Below are 23,436 nucleotides of genomic sequence, written 5' to 3' on the forward strand. Positions count from 1 at the left end.
ATATATGTAGATTCAGCCATATATATATATATATATATTTATATATATATATGTATATATATATATATATATATGGCTGTATATCAGAGTAGCTGAATCTACATATATATATTTGTATATATATATATATATATATATATATATATATATATATATATAGATTCAGCTACTCTGATGAGTCGTAGACGACGAAACACGTGTCAGTGGATGATTATATTTTAAAAATTATATATATATATATATATATATATATATATATATATATATATATATACAGAGACAGAAGGAGAGAGACAGACAGAGATGAAAGAAGGAAGAAGTCGCTTAGTGAGGGCAAGGAGAAATAAAACAGCGACACACAAAAGATGATTTTAACGAAACCAAAATAATGGACAGTTACGTAGCAGCATCTAAATTTTGATCTGTCCGAGAAAGGAACTCTCGCTGATCTGATGTTTGCTGCGTAGAAGCCGATTCATTCTTGTATTGATTCAGTTTAATCCAGTTTGGCGAAGATTCCACGGTATGTTTGGACAGAGACACACACATTATGTGAGGGAAGAGCAACGGTAAGCGAAAGTTGGAATGGTAACGAAGAAACCGTGATGTCGTGCCGAGCGGGTATCGATCGGCACAGATGGACGCTGGCCCTGGTCGAAGAGGATATCAGGATTTGCGCCTGCATTTTCGGAGAGGTGGCCATTTTTCCACGTCTGCGGTTCGTTGATATAGACTTGTCCAAGTTAAATATTAGGATAACGCCTGGCATGCAAAAATATGCTCGTATTAAAATAGCCGTTATTCTATCGGTTCGTTTTGTTATCTCACCTTGTGATTTTGTCGCATACATATTATCAACTCTATAATAAACACCAGTGCACACAAACACACACACAAACACACACACACACACACACATATATATATATATACATATATATATATATATGCAGTTTAAAATATTACCCTTTTTTGTTGTTCAAAATTTTGTTGAAATGCTAGTATATATATATATATATATATATATATATATATATATATATATAATGCTTTTGTGTGTGTTTGTGTTTGTGTGTGTGTGTGTATGTGTGTGTGTGTGTGTGTGTGTGTTCGTGACCGGGTCCGAATTTCCCGATCGCCTCTCATCGATACTCTTTGCACTGTTATAAGCATTAAAAATAATTATAGCTGTAATTAGCGTTCCCCTTTAAGAACTCCTTTCTTATTGTTCAGCACTTTAGGTTAACATGAAATATGTGGGTCATGTAAGCCCGCGTGGTCAGATCGTGATGACTCTTGACTTTCTTGAATAGCATTCACAATTAATGTAAATGGTAATTTCAACTATAGATTTTCCGCGTGAGCTTGACCAAGCAGTTTGTTTTTCGCTAACGGAGTCAGGGATACCTAAATTGCCAGGTTCGAATTTAACGAGCGGCGCTGGTCGTGACTTCCCACACTTATGATTCCCGATAAAAATAGCATCTCTATTGTCTGTAAATATTATAACAGCCATATATGTATGCATATATTTATACTTCTATGAATATGTTTTTGTTTATTGTTATTCATATTAAAAGCCTGTTTCCCCATTTTATTTAATAAGAAAATAAAACTTTGTTATACATGCTTCGTGGCAGTTCGTTCATCTGTAAAAGATCTAGCTAAATTCAATATTTCCACTAAACATTCAATTTATTAATCTTCTAAGTGTTTTATTTTCTATTTTCTCATGGGATAATCAATTTTTGGTTACTATTATATGTAAAATATTCCTGCAGATATTCTACATGATTTATACGTGTGTAATATTTTCGTAAAAAACTTATAGTAAACAAAAACCCCTTTCTTTATATATGTATGTATGCATGTATATATCTGTTAAAAATATTTTTCCTACAAAAAAAAACTCTAGCAGTTTATGATCTGCATACATGCAACTTAATATATATGGTATTTGAACCCATGCGAAACTTTAATTCGGGTTTTACCCGGGAAAAATCGGAGCAAAAGTGTTAAAACTATAAAAAAAAAATAATGTAATTTTCAAGTTTGAAGTCGAACGACGGCATTACTAATATGCATGTGTAACGTAATAACTATTAGTTCATGCTAAAATTTTTAGCTTTACAGAATCGAAGTCTTTATAGTTTATGCTTTAACGCCAAAGGAAAATATATATTGTAAGGTAAAAGTTGTGGTTATGATTCTCCCAGGTGGCGCTCGATTTTCTTTTTAACTTGTAAAACCATTCCCATATATTTGGTCCAATATAATACTATATATAATATTTGGATTGCAGATATTCCCCATAGGGTTTAATTACCGTAGCCCAGATTACATATAAAACTTTATTATGTCTAAACTATTATCCACCGTCATATATAACTTTATACTACCGTTATAGACACATTTATTCGTTACAATAAAACCCTATATTTTATGCAAAGAGAGGCATAATCTCGATAGCAATGCAGTTATAATTTCTCCGTCAATATTTCCAGTACTCTTCTCGCCCCCAGCTTACACCCGGGATATATATATATATATATATATATATATATATATATATATATATATATATATATATATATATATATATACACACACATTATAACTATGTTTTCCAGGCACCCTTCTTAACTGGATCATACACTCCAATATAAAGCATTAACGTTCCATTTCCCGTCACAGAAAATAATACTTTCTCTCTTGCAGAGTTCCCGCACTTCTTATTGATTGCTAGTTCTCAATCCGTTCGGGAGGATACACCTTATTGAATAAACGAACACGCAAGATATTTAAACACATGCCCGCTCTGTATACGCGCTACAATAGTTACAACTTAAAAAAGAAGAAATAATTTCTTATATGTTTTATTTTCCTTTTCTACATATATTACTTAACTTTTACTCCTGTTTTAAATACAAAATATTGTTTTATGCAAAATAAATAAATAAAGGTAGGGACGATAGGTTTTAATATAACAGCGAGCAAACGACACATTTTTACATAAATACCCACGGAGACAGATAGACATACAGACAGAGAAAGAAAGACAGATGAGGATAGAGGGAAAGAGTCAGATAGACTGATACCTAGATAGAAAGAAAGAGAGACGGAGGGAGAGACCAAAAGAGAGAATGTGAGCGAGAGAGAAACAATTTTTGGAAAAAATTACAGATTTTTATTTATTTAAAACACATTTCCTGTTCTTTTACATAAAACACATAGTGATATATTTGTAAGTTCATGTTATGAGAAGAGTAAGAGTCTTGAGTGTTCATGGAATAAGGGATCCTTGAGGTTCATGTGTGTGATCATGTGAGATATGGAGACATTAACAGGTGTATTTAAAGAGAGAGAGAGAGAGTGAGAGTATATAATTGAGAGAGAGTACATTTTATTACACTTTGAGAGGGGATTTGATATCTAGATATATAGAATGATAGATTGTCATTTATACCGATAGAATGAGAGGTTGACATTTATGCTTTTGACAGTTCTGTTTGAACAGTAGTGTTTATATAACATAAATAGACACATATACTTTCTAACACACATATTTTTAGATGATGGATTTCAAATGGTTTTTACACATAAATAGACAATATCTTGTTCATGTAATGATGGACACAGGAGACGGCAGTTATAAAAAGATGATGAGCATTTATTCTTCCACTTGACCGCTCAATTTTATTATTTTTATTTTTTATTTTATTTATTACATTTTTCACCCCAAACAAGGCAAATTGCCACTTTGGTGTAGGGGGCTATTATCCGGGGCAACAACTACTGGGGTACTATGTAGGGATTTTGGCAGCAAGATGTCGGTTCACGTTACACTTGAACTTCTGCACGTCAGTACTGTTGGGGAAGCAGGGACCTGGAATGGAATTCCAGAGTCTAGCGGTTCTGGGGAAGAAAGTATTGGAATAAAAAGATCTTTTACATCTAGGGATCTCTACAGTGTGGGTGGGATTTAGCAGCCTGTCGGGTTTGTCGAGGGTGCTCACGTAGTGGGGGCACAAGTGGTTGCAGTTCGTCAGAGCATTCACCACTAAAATACGTGTAGAAAAGGCAGAAGGATGCAACATTTCGTCGATGGGACAGAGGCTGAAGCTTAGATGCCAGATCCGGGCCTATCAGGTTTGCGACTCTCTTTTGAACCTTGTCAAGGAGCGAGGGACTAGTTGCAGGAATTCAAAGTTTCTTCTTGCATTTTTCTTTTCTGTTTAAAACCCTCTCGCTTCCAGACGGGCCGAGATTCGAACTGGTCGGACTCTCGTCTGACTCTCTGACTCTCTGCCTCCCTTGTGACTTCTTCCTTCTAACTAACTAACTAACTCTCACTTCCTATACTGAGAAATTCATGCATGTCCAGCCAACGTTACCACAACTCACGTGCCATCAACACGCGCGACCTGCACGCTTCGAAACATTCTGATTTCCTATTTTCCTTAGTTGTTCTCACAAAGGAATTCAACCTACACATCTAACTCATTTAACCCATTTTTATTATCCAACATTCTTTCTACAATGAATAGATACAAGCCAAAATTATATTTATTATTTATTTTATCAGAATCAATAATTTACTGGACATTCCATTTAAAACCTATTGTTATTAAAAACTTATCACCAGGGTTCGATTCCCGTTTTCTCTAATTTTATTTTTATTTACTAATTCTTTTTACTTTTACTTACATGAAAAAGGGGACAAGCATTTTTGATGTAACATCTATTATTTCCATATTTCAAAAAAAAACAAAAACATGTACGCATTTTTTAAATAAGTACATTTTTTTATTTTATATATATATACATATCTACACAACCCTTGGCTAAGAAAGATCAGGCTACAAAAATCCTTTAGTCAGCCCTTTCCAACTGACTTCACATTTTTTTTTCTTTATTAGATCAGACCCTCTCTGATAATCTAGGCATTACTTTTTTGTGGGGTGCAGGGTATTCCTCCCCTGATCCACGTTAGCTGCTTTATCCAGCCACTCTTATGCCGTAAACTAGATGTCTCACTTTACTTCTTTCGAAATTGACGACTCCTTTCGTCCCAAAAGTACCCTGATCGTATCCTCTGACCTGTTGTTCTATTAAGTATGGCTTTGTTTCTATTTTTAACTATCTTATCTTCTTTGGGCATACTCAAAGCTCATTTACTTAAATCTTTGTGGTTAGTTTCTGAAGTTTAAGATATAGCTTTTTTTCACACTGATTCACTTGGATTTCCTTGCTTGGACTCTTGGAACTTGATGAAGACCTAGAAAATATCAGCCTTAACTAACTAACACCTTTTGCGCCACAACATCTTAATTGCGCACTAAATTCTATCTAATAGCCCGATATTTTGTAATTTTTATTTTCTCTCACTAGAGCTTCCATGATCCAGCAGATATATCCCACATTCATGCATCTCTACTAAAAATTACAAGGTTATATATTCGTACGCACCTACGGTATAAAGTCCATGTTATGAGAAGAGTAAAAGTCTTAAGAGTAGTTTTTCGATCATCAAGCAATATAATTTTTTGTATGACTATATTTACACAAATGATCGTATTAGTAATCTACATGCATAAGCACTAAATTATTTTACAGAAAATGTGTTGCGAAATCATTTAAAAAATAATTTTGTTTTACCTGGGTTATTTTTTTTACCTATTTGCATGTTAATCTAAATTTTTTCAGATAAAATAATTGCTAAACTATTATCTAAAAAATAATTATCGTTTACCCTCGTAATTTGTGACCTATTTGCGTCTTTAAAAACATACCGCATTTTACTCGTCCGCAAATAAGTATTTTCTCGAATATTAAGCTATATAATTGTTTTATTATTATTTTTGGAAAAAAATACCGTTGGGGTAATCAAGGTGCATAAGCACAAAATTATTTTACAGAAACTTCATTTGGGAATTTCTGAATTCTTGAGATGAGGATTGGTTATTCGTATTATTTGGACTACTGCTCTTATCTTGAGTGTTATTTTGACAACGTTTTCGTCGATGTGACTTCTGACCTTTTTTCTCTACATTTTGACATGGACAATTTCTCTATATCACAAATGCTTCACAAAAGTTATAGATCTAAAATTAATCGCGTTATTATTGAACATGTAATCATGTGATTATTAAATTTTAAGGTGGAAGCACAGATTACTTACAAAATATCCTCCTCTGAAATGTTCAGAATGGCTTTCAAGATACCGTTAATATTTCAGCACGGTAACAAAAATATAAAAGCACTAATATTTACAGTTTTTCCGACCGACTCTTCACACCTAAAATTTCCAGGTTGTTTCAAATTATTTGCGCGTGAGTATCCTGACAGAGATTATCACGGTTAAATGTGAGGCAACTTTTTTTATACCCCCCACCCACAAATGTGGTGTCTATTCCGAAAACCGTTCTTAACAAGGATAGGTTGGGGTGTCTATTCGTAAAGCTATCCTTACCATGAGAATGCTGTGAGTGTCTATTCCAAAATCGATTCTAAACATGAGGAGGTCGGGAAAGTCGGATTTTGGCAATACCAAAAAAATCCGTACTTTAGCTTTATACTAGGGGGCGGGCATACTTCCCGCGGGCAACGCCAGTTAACGGGTCCTGCTAATGTAATAATAAATACGAAATATATATTAATCAAAATATGTCATTTAAGCCTGTTTTATGATCGGCAATGTTGGGCGGCCTGCTAGTGTGTGCATAAATATTTTAAAAACGTCAAACGATATGATTTAAAAAAAAATGTTCATTACACTTTAATTTAAGATAAATCCGATTCAGAAGCTTCCTATGGCAGTATGAAAATAATGATTACTCATCAGAAACTAGTGTCTCGCCCATTATCTCCACTAAAGGCGATTGTTTGACATATATTAAGGCTTCCCGAACACAGGATCAACAATAGCTAAGAGACTTTTCCCCTTGTTTATTGAAATTTGGGGACAGGGCATCGTCATACAAGACATCAATCATGTATCTATTCACCATCTGTTAAAAATAAAGGTAAAAAAACTATCTGCGATACTCACCGAAGAGTTTCTCTTTCGTCTCTGGCTGGAAAGATCTTGGCCAGACTAATTTTTAACAGAATAATAAGTAACGTAGTTGATGACATCTTCCGTGAATCGCAGTATGGCTTTCGCGCAGGTCACGATACCATTTACATGGTTGCTGAAAAAGTTTGTGAGAAGAATCGCGAGGTTACAGGGAACGGCGCTGCCTTGTGTAAGGTTTTGAAGATATCAGGAATACCGGTTAATATGTGGACGGTTTTTTATCTCTTTCCGTGATGGGATGAATACAAATGTGGTGTTGAATGGTGAAACATAAGATTTCTTTTCTTGTATCTAACCGCACAAAACAATGTTCTTTTTCCTCTTTACTTTTCGTTCATGTTGAAACGTTACATTGCGGCGTTAAAAACTACAATTCAAAGCAAGTGGAGGGCTTTCAACCACCAAGAATTCAAAATCAAAACTCGGATAAGGGCCAGCATAATCCGCGATTTGCTGTTTGTGGAGGATTAAGCTCTGGTAATAACTTCTGTGAAGAAGCTCAGTGCCTGGTGGACAGGCTCTCTGCTGCTTGCAAAGTCTTCGGACTGACCATCAGCATCTCAAATACGTACACCTTGACAAGTAAGAGGCGTGGAACAAAACTCACTTGCACACAGGTTCCCTGAGATTTATTTATCTCTTGACAGAATTAACGTCAGTACGTGAAGGGTTTTTATTATCTCGGTAGTAAAGTTTATTCAAGTGGAACTTTGGGTGAGGAAATTGTAAATAGAATTGCAAAAGCGTCTAGCGCATTTGGCAAACTACGTCACCGTCCTTGGAATGACAAGGGTATTTGTCTTTAGACCAAATCAAAGTGTACCAAGCTGTCGTCCCCACTGCTCTTCTGTATGGATCCTGTATTGTAGACAGATTCAGCAGTTGAATTTCTTTCACGGAGGATGTCTCCGAGTAATCTGTGGATTAATCCTGAAGGAGAGAAGACCAATGGTCATCATTTAATCATGTGTAACATGGATGTAATTGAGAGCTTCCTCTTAAGTGCACAATTATGATGAGTTGGTCATATTGTACAGATGCAAGATGATAGAATTGCAAATATTCTCATGTACAGTGAGCTTGCAGGTGGTCAACGGAATATTGTCTGGCCATTGCTCAACCTTATGGATAAAATAAAAAGTACTGTTGCAACTGCAAATATTACGAACACTAAATATGAGAATACTTCATCAGACCGTAATGAGTTCAATTTACACTTGAATCAACAATTTTTCTACATCCACCATCGTCAAGCTGTGAGAAACAAGAGAAAAAAATAGAGCTTCTGAAGGTGTAAGAGCAACGTTCAATCCTCACCCATACTCTTATCATCCCAAAGCATGCCTTATACCACTTGAACGCAAAATACTACTATTAATGATTGTGTCTATAGAAGACTGAAAAGAATTAATCAGCAAATGTTTTTAAACATTACATTTAAATTGCATTGAAGTAGTAAACAGGGAAAGAAATAGTATAGAAGTCTTAAGGGAGGAACTATTTGAGTATAATGGTTTTCGGCATGTAGGGACATCAACAGTGAATTTAGATAGAGCTTAGTACTTGACATGTATGATAAGGCATGTTGGGTTTTAGTTTCTGAAGACCTTGTTTAACAGTGAGAAATTATTGGTAGATTAACATGCTTTGAGCTAAAAAAATAATACGTTATATTTTTATATAAGTGCGAATTGTTGCTACAACATCTAGTATATTTTACATATTTAATATTTTTTGCAGTCAGGGTAATATAAGCAAATAAATTGAGTTTGCATATTAAGAAAAAAATCAACCTTTGAAATGTCACGTTAACAAGTATCCTATTCAGTAACAACATATCTATAATTATTTATTAAGGACTGTTTTAAGTTTTATTCATAACCAAGTCTAAATAACTATATTTAAATTCCGATTAAATAACTGAAGGTGTTGGTTTTAATTTCCAATTATGATATTCGTTTTCGTTTTTGAAATGTATTTATTCATTTATTGTTTACTATTTATGTAAGGTTACCTAACGCGTTGTGGCCTCAGTCGCAACGTGGTCAAAGAACAGGGAAGGACTTCAACTCGTTTTTTAATGTGCATTGATTCTTGTTACAGTGGTGACGTTAACTACGTCTCTAAGGTGCTTGTAAACGTCATCCACGTTTCTAACATAATGCCCTTCTTTAAAGTGATCTTTTCCCTTTCTGTAGTCTTATTTCGTTATTTGTTACAATATTTCACATGCACTTGGGTTCGCGCTCTGTTACATTTATGCAAAATGTACGATTTTTAAATGTAGTTAAAAGTTTTAATATTTTAAAACGAAACAAATTACACAATGTATTTGCTGAGGGTAAAATAAAACAGTTAGGAAAAAAAGATCTCTGTTTAGATAGCGTAACCATTAAACTAAAAAAATCCTTATTCAACGCCATGTTAACAACCTTGCAGAAACAAGCGTGCATTAATGAAATACTTTTCCAATAATAGATAAACCAATTGATAGATTGGCCAGTCATACAACTACACATCAGGCTAGGATTAGTTTAAAAAATAGTTCAACATTTCCGACTGAAATTTTTCACATTGTGACGTAGCGTAACAGGTAAACGAATTCGTTAAAATCAGTATTCAGTAGCAGGGCTGTAGTGATTTAAGGTGGGTTATCTACTAAATACGTTGATATCTAAAAAAAAAAGAAATAGCATCGATTAAAAATTCCAGCTTGTCATGGTCGACGAAAATACTGGATTGCAATGAATAATGAAACTATTTAATGTCTATTGAGTTTTGAAAAGATACGCAAGGCGACACGAAAAATATTCTTCGCGTATAATAATATAAAAATTGGCGAACTACTTAGGATTGTTGAGAGTAAAAGACCATGCTACACACTAGATTAAAGAAAAGGGTCTCATAGATCTCTGAGCTTGACATAAAGATTCCCGAGTTCAAAATTTTTTGTTTAATTTGAAATCACTTAAATGACGGGTACATTAAAATAAGCAATATAAATTATCTCTACAATATTATACATAGAATCTGCATGAATTTAAATGCTATCATACATCAAAATTTACGACCGGGAGACGTTAGGCTATCCTCTAGAATACATATATATATATATATATATATATATATATATATATATATATATATATGTGTGTGTGTGTGTATATATATATACATATATACACATATATATATATATATATATATATATATATATATATATATATGTTTATTAGAAAGAGAGAGAGAGAGAGAGAGAGAGGGGGGCGACAGACAACCCAAACTTATAAGGGTGCGTCTATTAACATAAAATGCGCCATTGCCACAGGAAAACTAATCTCAAATACGACGACACAGTGTGACCTATCCTTTGATAAAAATTCTGATATTTGCTTAGGTTTGTTCTATATCTATGTTTATGAATAGTTTTTGTTGTCGTTGCTTCGTCTTATAACTGTTGACGAACTGTGATGACCTCTACTTCAAAACAAAATAGCCCTTGACGTCACTACGTCTGGTCTAAAACTCATGGAAAATGTTTCAACGATAACCATTGATGCTATACTATGAAATTAAGAATAACAATTAGGATATAATTATTTTTCTTCATCATGTGACCAGATTAACACATAGTCGGCTATTAATGTGGCGGGAAAGCCATCTAATCAAAAAAGGCATATTGGATTGCGATTAATAATTAAGTATTCTTTTGTTGATCATGGACTGAAGACGAATCATTACTGATGCATAATAAGGGTCGTGACATACATTAGGTGTCTTAATCGCTGATGCCATTCAAGAAAGAGTACTGACTAAAAAAAAAAACATTGCTTTTACCAATGTTTTTTTTTAATCAGTATATAATAAATTGGGGATTCATACGCTCGTAACAATGGCAGCTGGAATGATAAAAGTAATACCGCTGTTAACCTTACAAAGAAAGAAGTTTATTTGCTTTTTTTACATGTTGGAGAGAGTAAACCTTGTGTTAATAATGTCGGCCGGCAACGTGCGTCTTGTTAGTTCGGTGGCTAAACGCGTACTGACTACTTGCTTGCCATGCTGGCTGAGGCTTGGTTAAGGAGTTAGAGAGAGAGAAAAAAACAGTATAGGAGTAGGAGAGAGAGGTGAGAAAAATTCTTTTAACACGCAAGTTCGCAACTGACTCGGTCACCGCCTACTTTTCGACCTGCCCCCTGCTAGTTGCTAAGCAAAAAAGAAAGAAAGACAAAGGCTAATAAACTATTATTTGGGGTGAATGTTGTTATTTTCGTCCTATTTTTGGGCCGGCTTTTAGGGGTGACTCAGCTCAGTCCTACACGCTAATATTATAGTGATTCATGGTATATAAAAACATTGAATGCCGCGGTTTCCTGTAAAAGTGGTTCACTAAACCGAACAGTTGTATATTAATTGATATAGGTTAAAAGATTAGCCTAAACATATAGCACAACTAGGAATCTTGTTTTAAAACGGTAATCATTTTTTAATTTCTTATTTCCTATGCGATTTCTCTAGACGTTTATATCTAAATTTCAAAGCTTAAGGTTAAGGGAGCCTTAGTAAAAAATCTAAATTCAGAGAACATACGTTATTTATTCTCTAATTTAATACAAATGTAAATATTTTAATTTTTAAATAGAAGTGCGTGTCCACACTATGTTTTAATCCCCCTGAACTTCAACCTTCATATGTTTTCTAAAATACAATAGCTATCGAAAATAACTCCAGAATATGTTTTCCTTTATAGATGAGGGTCTTTAACGCTGAAATCGTGGTGATGTTAAAATAAAAAAATGTGGGTGTCTGTGAGGGGCAGTTCTCATCAAATCTCTGTGTGTACAGACACGTATATATAAGCAGCGATATCTCGACGTATGCAGATTAACAAACGATTGAGTGAGCATTACAACAAAGGAATAAACATATGTATTCGATGCCTCTGGTCCGTCACGAAAGACAAAGGATACCCAGTGTAGGGGCAGCTGTTCGTGTAATTGTATGGCAAATGTTACACAATTAACAACTAACCAGTCTCATTAATCGGAACTGTTTGATTCAACTGGCAAAAGGAAGTCCAGGATGATTGGAAAAATGCCGGAATGAGCAGAGAGTACATACATCACCCGGAGGTCCAAAATGAACATCAATTTAGTACTTAGATTTTACTTTACTTAACTAAGTGATCCAACTTGAATTGTGTCAACTTCATTATGCCCTACAAAACAGGTAGTGGTTCATGTGTTAAGTTTTAGCTTTACAGATAAAATGTATTTACAGTTCAGGCGTTAACGTCAAAGGTAAAAAGTAAATCGTAAGCAATAGATTTTGGTTTCCATTCTTGTAGCTGGCGCGCGAGGATCTTTTTTTTTAAACTTTTAAAAACATTACTGTATACCGAGTCCAACATTATATAATAATAATAAATACGAAATCTGCATTAATTAAAAAATATCATATTAAAGCGTATCTTACGACTGGACAATGCCGGGCGACCACACACACACATATATATATTTAAATAAGGGAGTAGTCACCAACAATGTGAATTTTTTAACATTATTTTATTATTCCGTGTCTTGGTTTTTCATTGAGAATTATGTTTCGATCATTGTAATAATGTTTTTAAGTCATTGAAATCGTTTTTACGTTTTAAATACACCCCTCTTTCTAAACAAACATAATATAAGGAATGCTTATAAGGATTCACGTCAATTAAAAAAATAACTTCAAATATAGGAGGCAAAACGAAAATCCGCAAGTATGGACAGGTAAGATACTAGAGGAATAAAAGGCGAATCAAATGAGGGGTAGGTTGTTTAAACAGTTACATTAAATTCAGTTTAAATTTGCAGTTTTGAAAAAATTAAAAGTGCTTACTTCCTTTTTGCCGGCACTATATATATATATATATATATATATATATATATATATATATATATATATATATATATATATGGATAGATAGAAAGATAGATATAGAGAGAGTCATCCACATAGAGGATTGAAACGTTACGCTATACGTTGCTGCTATGTGGGCAGTGAATTATCAACGTTTTGATATCGTCCAAATACCTACGCTCCATTTGTTTACAAAAACAGCATGAGCTTAATACGCTAATGGTAATTTCTATATCACTTCCCAAATACTCACACTAAGATAGGGAACATTATAGCTATCCAGAGACAGTGCTGCTATGCGGGCAGTACATTAACAAGGTTTTTACATTGTCCAATTACCTATGGACAATTTGTTTACAAAAAGCATGGTTATATATATATATATTTTTTTTTTTTTCATCATATTTTGCTTTCGTTTTGATACCCCCAAATTCGAAGCTATCTCTTTACCACCCTTCCTTTTCATAGCCTATCATACTTTCATAAATAAGAGTTCATTTTCTGTAGGCTGTTTTTGAACCCAGTCAACGATTGGTACTTTTGCTAGTATTTTTTTATTATTATTATTATTACATTTTCACCCCAAACAAGGCACATTGCCACTTTGGTGTAGAGGTCTACTATCAGGGGAAACATCTATTGGGGTACTATGTAGGGATTTGGGCAGCAAGATGTTGGTTCACGTTGCACTTGAACTTATGCATGTCAGTACAGTTGGGGAAGCAGTGACCTGGAATGGAATTCCAAAGTCTAGCAGTTCTGGGGATGAAACTACTGGAGTAGAAAGATCTTTTACATCTAAGGATCTCTACAGTGTGGGGGTGGGATTTTGCAGCTTTCGGGTCTGTCGAGGATGTTCACGTTGTGGGGGCACAGGTGCTTGCAGTTCATCAGAGCATTCACTATTAAAATACTTGTAGAACAGGCATAGGGATGCAACGTTTCGACGATGGGACAAAGGCTGAAGCTTAGATGCCAGTTTAGGGCCTATCAGATTTGCGACTCTCTTTTGAACCCTGTCAAGGAGCGAGAGACTAGTAGCCGATGCACCAGCCCAAATATGACAGCAATACTCCATACATGGGCGAATGGTGGCCTTATAGAGGTACAGGATACTTTCGGGTGTTAGAAGTTTTCTAGCACGGTAGAGAGAGCCCGCCTTCCTCGCAGCGGCCCTGGCAATGCCCTCGAGGTAATTGTTCCAACTCATGTTTCCTGTGAACGTTAGGCCAAGGAGCTTGAAAGACGTACTCTCAGATAAAGAGTCGGTGGCCATTGCTATAAGTGGTAGAAAAGGTTTCTTGTAATTATTGAATGAAACCAGTTTAGTCTTGGTGGCATTGAACGTGACCATCCATTTTTGTCCCCATTCCACTACTGATTGGAAGTCATCCTCTAGTGTTTCTGCCATTACTTTAGATATATGTTCATTTGTTTTCCTGTCGTGCCTGCTATAGAGTGTGGTGTCATCAGCATATATACCACTCTCAGAGGCAATTTTGTCGGGGAGGTCATTTATGAATATTAGGAAGAGTAGAGGTCCAAGGATAGTTCCCTGGGGCACTCCCGCATTCATATCATATTGTTTAGATGTACGACCGTCGAGGACAACCTGGGTTTTTCTCTTATCTAAGAAGGATTTAATTATGTTAAGTATTCTACCATTGATACCGTATGATCTAATCTTCCTGAGGAGACCCTCATGCCATACCCTGTCAAAAGCCTTAGATATATCTAGAGCTACCGCTCTGCCCTCTCCCGCTTTGTCCAGTGAATGGTATATGCGTTCAGAGATTACAGTGAGGATGTCTACCGTGGAACGGGCTTGTCTAAATCCATATTGTTGGTCGGTCAGAAGTTTAGCATCTGTAAGGTGCTGGACTAGAGAATGGTTAATTATGGTCTCAAATATTTTGGCAAAAAGTGGGAGGAGGCTAATAGGGCGATAATTTAATGGGTCAGTTCTTTCGCCAGAATTCTTGAATACTGGTACCAGAGAAGCAGTTTTCCAACAGCCCGGAAAACAAGATTCATTAAGGCATTTGTTGTAGAGTTTGGAAATAACTGGAGCTACTTCGGCTGAGCACTTTTTTAATAGAACAGCTGGGATGAGGTCGGGTCCACATGCTTTGAGGTGTCGAGGTTTTTTATGATAGCATGCACCTGAGCAGGGGTGATTTCCAGATCGTCTAGCGCGGCGTCTGCCCGCATAGTAAATTGAGGTAGGGGGTGGTTTAGAGGGTCCAGTGTGGAGTTTGAGGCAAACCGACTGACCAGCATGTTAGCCTTTTCGGTTGCTGAGCAAACAAGCTCGTGATTGTTGGTTAGTGGGGGAATTGTTGATTGCCCATTATTTACTACACTGTTGTAGATTTTCCAGAAGTCACGAGTTCCTAGTTTTTGTGCTTCGATGCGTTTTTTAGTGGTTTTCGTAAATTCCCTCTTAGCTGTCGCTATTTCTTTCTTGGCGTTACTTCTAGCTTCTATGTACTTCTGTCTGTTTGAACTGGACTTATGTCGGTTAAACCTGCGGAATGCATGCTGCCTTTGAGCAATGGCAGTTGCGTAAGTCGAAGTAAACCATTGGGGAGGGTGCGGCTTGCTATAGAATTTCCGCATGGGAACATGCGCTTCGATTGCAGTCTTGAACCATTCAGTGGTCTCGGTTGCACACTGTTCAGCAGGAAGAGAAAAAATAATAAGGTTTCTGATGGCTTCCCAGTCAACCTTTTTATAATATCTCGTTGTTTTGAGCACTGGCTCTTCAGTTTTGGGTCTAGAGTTTAGGGCGATTTCAACCATTATCACTGCATGATCAGCGTTCCCAAGTGGGCTGTCGGCTTTCGTTACACAATCATCAGGAACTGTGGTCAAAAGCAGATCGAAGAGTGGTGCGTGTTGTTCTTCCTGATCAGGGAAACGGGTTGGAAAAGTAACAATTTGCGATAGGGAGTGAGATACAGAGAAGCTATGAGTTGCGCTGCCTGCTGCATCTGTAATTTATATATATATATATATATATATATATATATATATATATATATATATATATATATATATACTCTGTGTGTGTGTGTTTGTGTGTGTACACATATTAGGAACCATATACGAATTCAATATGTTCTAGGAAATTCTCCTCTAAGGAAGAAAGCCGATTAAAAATCCTCGCACACTATAAGATGGATGCGACGTCGTCAATGCCAATAACTTAGGTCGCATCATTACCGATGAAGCCAGGCACACATTTACCCTTCCTTATTCAAAGTACTAACCATAGAATAGGCATTCTAATTATGAAATCAAAAATATCCTCAATCGATGGATGCCAAATAAAATCCATGATCTTGTCTAGGCCAACCGAATGTTTGAATAATAATTACTAAGATTGATGGATAATTCGATAGCATGATGACTCTAAGCGACGCACGGAATTACTATCTAATACTGCTTCTCATATGCTCATCCTGGCGACCTTAAATAACTACAATGTCTAGAACATTTATTCACGCATAAATGACTATATAATGCGTCCGTTTACATTTCAAATATTATTATGTACTAGTGTTACAAATTTCCTTGCTGTAATATTTTTTTCAATAAGCTGATTAGTTCAAACCGGTTAATGTCACGTGGTTACATTGGTAACCACGTGACATTAACCGGTTAGGGCAGTTTCTTAGTCGCAGATTTGAATAATAGATTATTAGATTGGCTTTTCAATGATTAACATACATTCAAGACACGTTTAAGATATAAGTTAACAAATTAACTTTATCTACTAAAGTATGAGGGTTAGGGTAGGGTTTGCTGGTGGATTAATGCAACTACGTTAAACTTGTTTTATCTTCATATTTAACAAATACTATAACAGACAAAGTTAAATCTTTTGCCAAGGCCGCTGGAAAAATGGTCGGATCCTTCCATCGATCCAGTAGATACTTCACTGCTGATGCAATTCTCTATCTATATAAGAGCCAGGTACGTCCAAGGATGGAATACTGTGGCCACATCTGGGAAGGAGCTGCTAGAAAGGACTTGTCCTGCCTTGATAGAGTTCAAAAAAGACTTCGTAGCCTCGTAGGAGATGTCCTTTTCTCTTCGCTGCAACCTCCATCTCACAGACGAGCTGTTGCGAGTTTGTATCTGCTTTTTCGTTATTTTCATGGAAAGAGTTCGACTGGGCTTCAATCTATGGCCCCCCCCCTCGCCAAACTTTCACAAGAAACACTCGTCTAGCGGAAAACACTATGAATAATTCTCCCCACTCTTTATCTGTGCCTAAACCTAAACGTAGATTCCATGAACAAAGTGTCTTTCCTAGAACTGTACGCCTGCGGCATTGTCTTCCGTTTTCCTTCTTTCTAGCTGACTACAATACGGTTGTCTTGAAGTCCAATGTAAACAAGTTATTGATGAGCCGTTCCACCTGTTAACAAATTTACCGAATTTCCATTACTAATGATTAAAATTTTGTCAAATTGACTACTGTACACTTAACACTTATTCTCGAGTTGTCTCTGGACCTAAATAAGTGGTTATGCCTATTTAAAAAAAACGCACAGTTCACACTGCTCATTCACACAAATGCTTAGTTTTTAAAGTAAAAAACGTCAAATAATAGGTCTTTTTACATGCGTCTTTGATCGCTGTTGGTGTTACAATAACTGATGTTAAAAACAGTAGAGAATCGTTGCGGTTTAAAAGGTTTTATCCGAGAAAGAATGCTCGTTCACTACGGGTGAGACTAAAAAAATATATTCTACTCGAGTCGAAGTTGATTATATATATATATATATATATATATATATATATATATATATATATATATATATATATATATATATAATAGTGGTATATTTTAGCTTTCTAGTTGAAGATACACTGAAACCAAGGTGTTTATTAAAAAGTGCTCAATGGTGGTCAGATCAGGTATACGGTACTATATATATATATATATATATATATATATATATATATATATGCATATATAATTGTTATTTAAAAAAAAACAGTAACTTAACAGTTGTATATACGTATATATATATATATATATATATATATATATATATACACACATATATTTGAATATTTCATTTAATCACATGAATTAATATACGAAGATATATAATTTTATGTGTAAATTTTGCAATATTTACATCAACAGTGCTCAATACATAGGTAGAGCGAGGTAGTAAGTTATGAGAACATAATTAATTAATTAAGCTACACAGAATATTCCGCATTTCATACTCGTGACGAATTCTCCCGGGAAAAAACGGAAAATATTCTGTGTAGCTTGATTGCCATATACATTTTTATATATTAATACACACACACACACACACACATATATATATATATATATATATATATATATGAAAAACATGTCAAAATATTGTGATGTTAAGTACCATTGTTCAAATCTTTTACATCCGTTGTAGAAGGTGTTTTAAATAGATTTTCAGAATTTTTTGTGTAAGCACTTTAATTGATGGACTCTTCTGCAATACATTTGCTGTACCATTACAACAACTTCTATTGGCTTACATGAAGATCCTCGTTAATGAGCGTGTCAATGCCCCTTGTAACAGCCTTTTTTTCCATTAAGCTTAGGTAATAAACAAATGTCACAGGGAGCAAGGTCTGAACTATAGGGAGGGCGAGGAAATGTCTGTATGCCCATCACTGTCAAATACTCTGTAACAAGAGTTATAGAAGATTTATCTGAAGACGGTCAGATGTTACATCGACTGAAACGTGTCAATAAAATTGGAGGTGAGTATAATAATCCGAACAATTCAAATTATCAATGTTAAACTAAGAAAAAAGTTCCTAAAATTCAAATCATATGCTTGGTTATATTTATTCTCACAGATGCTCAGCATCTATGTTAGGACTTCCTTTGAAACAACAAAGATTTTAATCAGTTATAAACTTTCTGTCTCATATGTTACGTTGGTCGAGAGCGGGAACAGTTAAGATATTATCTAGATTCTGAATCAACACCGAAAATCAGTTGGAAACGCAACAATACAAATACAAATGAAACTAATAAGGACCGAAGGAAATGCTACAGAGTCTCAAAATAAAAATGCTTTACTAGAAAAGATAGCATGGTTCCATTTCCGTTTGAGGGAAACCCGTTTTCATTTTTTGTTGCAGATCATCTACTAGTTGGCCAGTTTTGTATGAATGCAAGAGAGACTGGGGCCTTCTATTATGTCTGAAATTGATACGATGTTCATCGAGGAAGATCGGAGATGTGCCGCTGTAGAACCCATGCTCAAAGCGATCCTAGGAATTAAAACAGAACAAGTGCTAGTACCCTTAAAATGAATTCCTGGATTGTCACCGATAAAAGGGACGTGTTCAAAGTTATGAAAACAATGTTTTCGGTCACGGTTAGAGTCTTTGATTCAGTCTAAAGATACCCAGGTTTGGCTTCAGGAGGGGCGCAACGATTTGTATCCTTCTCTCATTGAACCCCTTCTCCCAAACCTTACCGCTGAGCTACTTCGTTTAGTCATACGTCGAGAAAATCACTGCCATAACGCCCACACCACGAAAACATTCCTGATCGCCGCCATATGCCGAGTATTTTCCGAGCTCCCTCCGGCGCCTGTGGAAAAAGCATAATCCCAGTTTCGGACCCCTATCGAGGCGGTTGTTGAGGCTGAAAGCGCCCACATTGATTAGATTTAAGCTCTACTGCATAATAAATTGATCTGACATTTTTCTAGCAGCCGCTGGACATTGTACGGTTCTAAAATCCGGTTATATATAATTTGTTTTTTATTTAGGCAGATATCATAATAATTATTGTGAAGTCAATACTCTATTGAGTATTATATTCTACCAAATATAAAGTAGTGATCGTTAAGGTAAGGAAAACACATAGGACCTGGCTGCCATAAGTTAGAATTTAAACCAAACCATTTAGAATTCAATCCGTTTGTTTATACATATCTAAATAGAAAACTATAAAGTTACTCTTGTTCCAGATTTCACAGAATATTCCGCGTTTCATTCTTGTGAGAATTCGGCAGGCTAACGTGTACCTTAATCGACTTAAATATTTTCATAACTTATTACCTAGCTCTACCTATATATTATGCACTGTTGAAGTAAATTCTGGAAATGTACGCATAAAATCATATGTTCGTAAATAAATGTATGTGATTAAATGAAGCGGTCACACACACACACACACACACACACACACACACACACACACACACACACATATATATGACTGCTTCATTTTATCACATTAATCTATTTACGAACATATAATTTTATGCGTAAATTTTAAGAATTTACTTCATATATATATATATATATATATATATATATATATATATATATATATATATATATAGTTCTAGTGCACTTATTTATCCGTGCTGAAATAGTAACCTTATTATTTAAAAAGCCATTCTTAACATCGGGAGGGGAGGGGGTTTTGTAACTATTCTATACTTTAACCTATATATATATATATATATATATATATATATATATAAATATATATATATATATATATATATATATAAAGATCATTGCCTGTGTATGTATACTGGACTACAAGCCAAAACACTGGATTGATCATAACCAAACTTAACACGAGTCTAATAACACGGGTCTAAATATGACGCACATCAATTTTCAAGTTCAAGGTCAAAATTCTTCAAGGTCAGAATAGCCTGTGTATGTATAGTTGTCTACATGCAAAACCACTGGACTGGTCTTAACAAAACCTTGCATGATACTGTTTACAAGCCTAAAGATGGCACACGAGAATTTTCAAGGTGTAGGTCAAAGGTCATCAAGGTCATGAAGCGTAAAACTCATAATCTCTCTCTCTCTCTCTCTCTCTCTATATATATATATATATATATATATATATATATATATATTACCCTTTATATTTTATAAAAGGATTCATTTTACATTCGCCGATGTCTTAAGCATTTGTGGTCTGGTGGTGCAGTCAATTGCTTAATAATCCTATGGTGTTGCGTTCGATTCCCGCTGAAGTTGTTTCGTGTTTTTGTTTTTTACGCAATGTTGTTCAATATCCTTTTTTTATCTTGCCAGAATACTTAATATCCTGCATGTAGCAATTGTCTTCAAAGTCATTTTATCTTCACCCCCCCCCGATACTAAAACACCCGGGTAACGCCGGATACTCACCGCAAGCAAATTAAAAACGAGAATCGCCGAGTTAATTGAGATGAAATAATACAAGAGAATCATTTGCTTTTATCAACAATCAAAAACCACCTATTTCCCTCTTATGGACTTTCCTTTTGTGCTCGCTTGCGTTTATTTCTCTCTCTCTCTCTCTCTCTCTATATATATATATATATATATATATATATATATATATATATAAAACTGCAATAGAATAGGATCGCTCTACAACAAAAATGACTCTCTCACTACTGCGGATATAGGAAAAATGGGCAAAGTATGTCAGCATTGTTCAGCTTTGAAATTTAAAGGAAAACCCTTGGTTGTTGTTCTTCTTCTGGCAACGTTGTGCTTGATAGCTCTCCACCACTGCCCCAGTTGCTGCAAGATTTACTCTCAGGCGAAGGTCCCATCTCTAAAAGTCCCTGCAAAATCTACGCAGTTATAACAACTGCTTTGCAATGACCTCATTGGTCACGAAAATTTGGGCGTATCTGGGTGCAATCCTTCTTTTAGAATTCGAAGCCAGGTTTGTAATAAAATTGGGAACCTTTTGCTACCGGAAATGGGTCAGTAAAATTTCTTCAAATCTACTTCTTGGATAGTCTGAAAGAGGAATTACATGCTCGGGGACGTGACAACAAACTCGATCCCCGCATTCTCCGAATTCTGACGGAATTTTTACATGAGAACAACCGCCTAATTCGTGAACTGAAACCCACAAAGGAGAGGATTGACGAAGAAAACTTGCATAAAGTTGTCATAAGAGAGGACCGATGGCCGCAAACAAGTCAGAGATTGCGATACTCATGGAAAACGAACCGACCGCAAACCGAGATATTGTATTACATTATAAGAACAGTACATTAAAAAGGATCTCGGAAGTACATCCGCTCTATGATACATTAATGTACCCCTTAATGTACCCCTATGGCTCTCCATCCTATAGGATCTATATGAAGGCATCAAATGGGCGGAAAGTTACTCAACAGCAGTTTTATTCCCACCATTTGATGATTCGGCCTGAAAACTATTTTCTCCTGTACTGAAGACTGTTTCAACAATGGCTGGTGGATGTGTACTGCACGATTGAAACAGAACTTTTACAGTTCCTCCGGCGAGAGCAACATACCTTGAGAGCTGACGGTTATGAAAACTTAAAGGGATTCAATTCTTAGAGCTGATGGCAATCCAGACCAGATTGGGCAAAGGTTTATTCTTCCAGCAACGTACACCGGAGGCTCTCGATATATATTTGAGCGTCAAAGTAATGTCAGTACTTATGTTCGGCGAATGGGCCAAGCAGACCTTTTCATCACTTACACGATCAATCCAAATTGAACGGAAATTATTGAACATCTCTATCAAGGACAAGGAGCTCACGATCTTCCAGATATCGTTGCCAGGGTATTTAGACAAAAAATTAAAAAGTTAATGGAATGTATTAAAAAAGGGGCATCTGGCACGTTGAGGGCCTTCCTGTGCAGCGTTGAATATCAAAAGAGAGGATTACCGCATAGGTATATACTCACCTGGCAGGCCCCAGAGGACAAAGTTCAACTGGAACAAATGGATCTGTGCATACCTGCAGAAATCCCCGATAAAGAGGAAGACACTGACCTTCACGTAAAAGTGATGGCACATATGGTTCACGGACCTTGTGGAACATTGAATCCAAGTTGTCCATGTATGGTCGATAACAAATGCACTAAGAATTACCCAAAAGAATTCATTCATTGTACAGAGCAGGGTAATGACTCGTACCCCAAATACAAGCGACGAAAACCAGAAGATGGAGGCCATACTGGTACAATAAGGATGTAGATAAATGGTCGGTTTGTTAATCAGGTAATAAGTAACCAGTGGATTGTTCCCTACAAACAGCCCTCCTTCAGCAATTCAACGCTCACATTAATGTTGAAATTTGCAGCTCAATCCAAAGTATTAAATACGTACTTAAATACGTAAACAAAAGCTGCGATCAAGCAGTGTTTGAGGTGCAAAGAACTGAAGGAGGAAATGACCAAATGGTGGATGAAATCACTCTGTTCAAGAAATGCAAGCTATGTCGGCAGTTCAGAGGCAACTTGAAGGATATTGACGCATCCTATACACGAGCATTTCCCTCCAATTGTGCAACTTGCTGTACATTTGGGAAATGGCCAACGCATCATGTTCTCGGCTAATACCCCTCTTGCACGAGCCCAAGATCCACCACCTGCAACATCTTTGACAGCATTTTTTGAACTCTGCCCTGAAGACAA

The 23,436-nt window shown here is 35.7% G+C and overlaps 1 protein-coding gene across 1 annotated transcript in view; it reads right to left on the bottom strand.

The window, feature by feature from the left end:
- Window positions 1–22,859, bottom strand: part of LOC145259250 (uncharacterized) — a 124,414-nt gene extending 101,555 nt beyond the window's left edge. Inside the window, exon 1 of the mRNA XM_080117087.1 lies at window positions 22,705–22,859. Coding sequence (XP_079973213.1) covers window positions 22,705–22,859 — 155 coding nt within the window. The remainder of the gene's footprint in view (window positions 1–22,704) is intronic.
- Window positions 22,860–23,436: the final 577 nt, after the last annotated feature.

Source organism: Euprymna scolopes, chromosome 34 (genome assembly GCF_053919585.1).
Source record: "Euprymna scolopes isolate OS-2025 chromosome 34, ASM5391958v1, whole genome shotgun sequence".
Taxonomy (NCBI): domain Eukaryota; kingdom Metazoa; phylum Mollusca; class Cephalopoda; order Sepiida; family Sepiolidae; genus Euprymna; species Euprymna scolopes.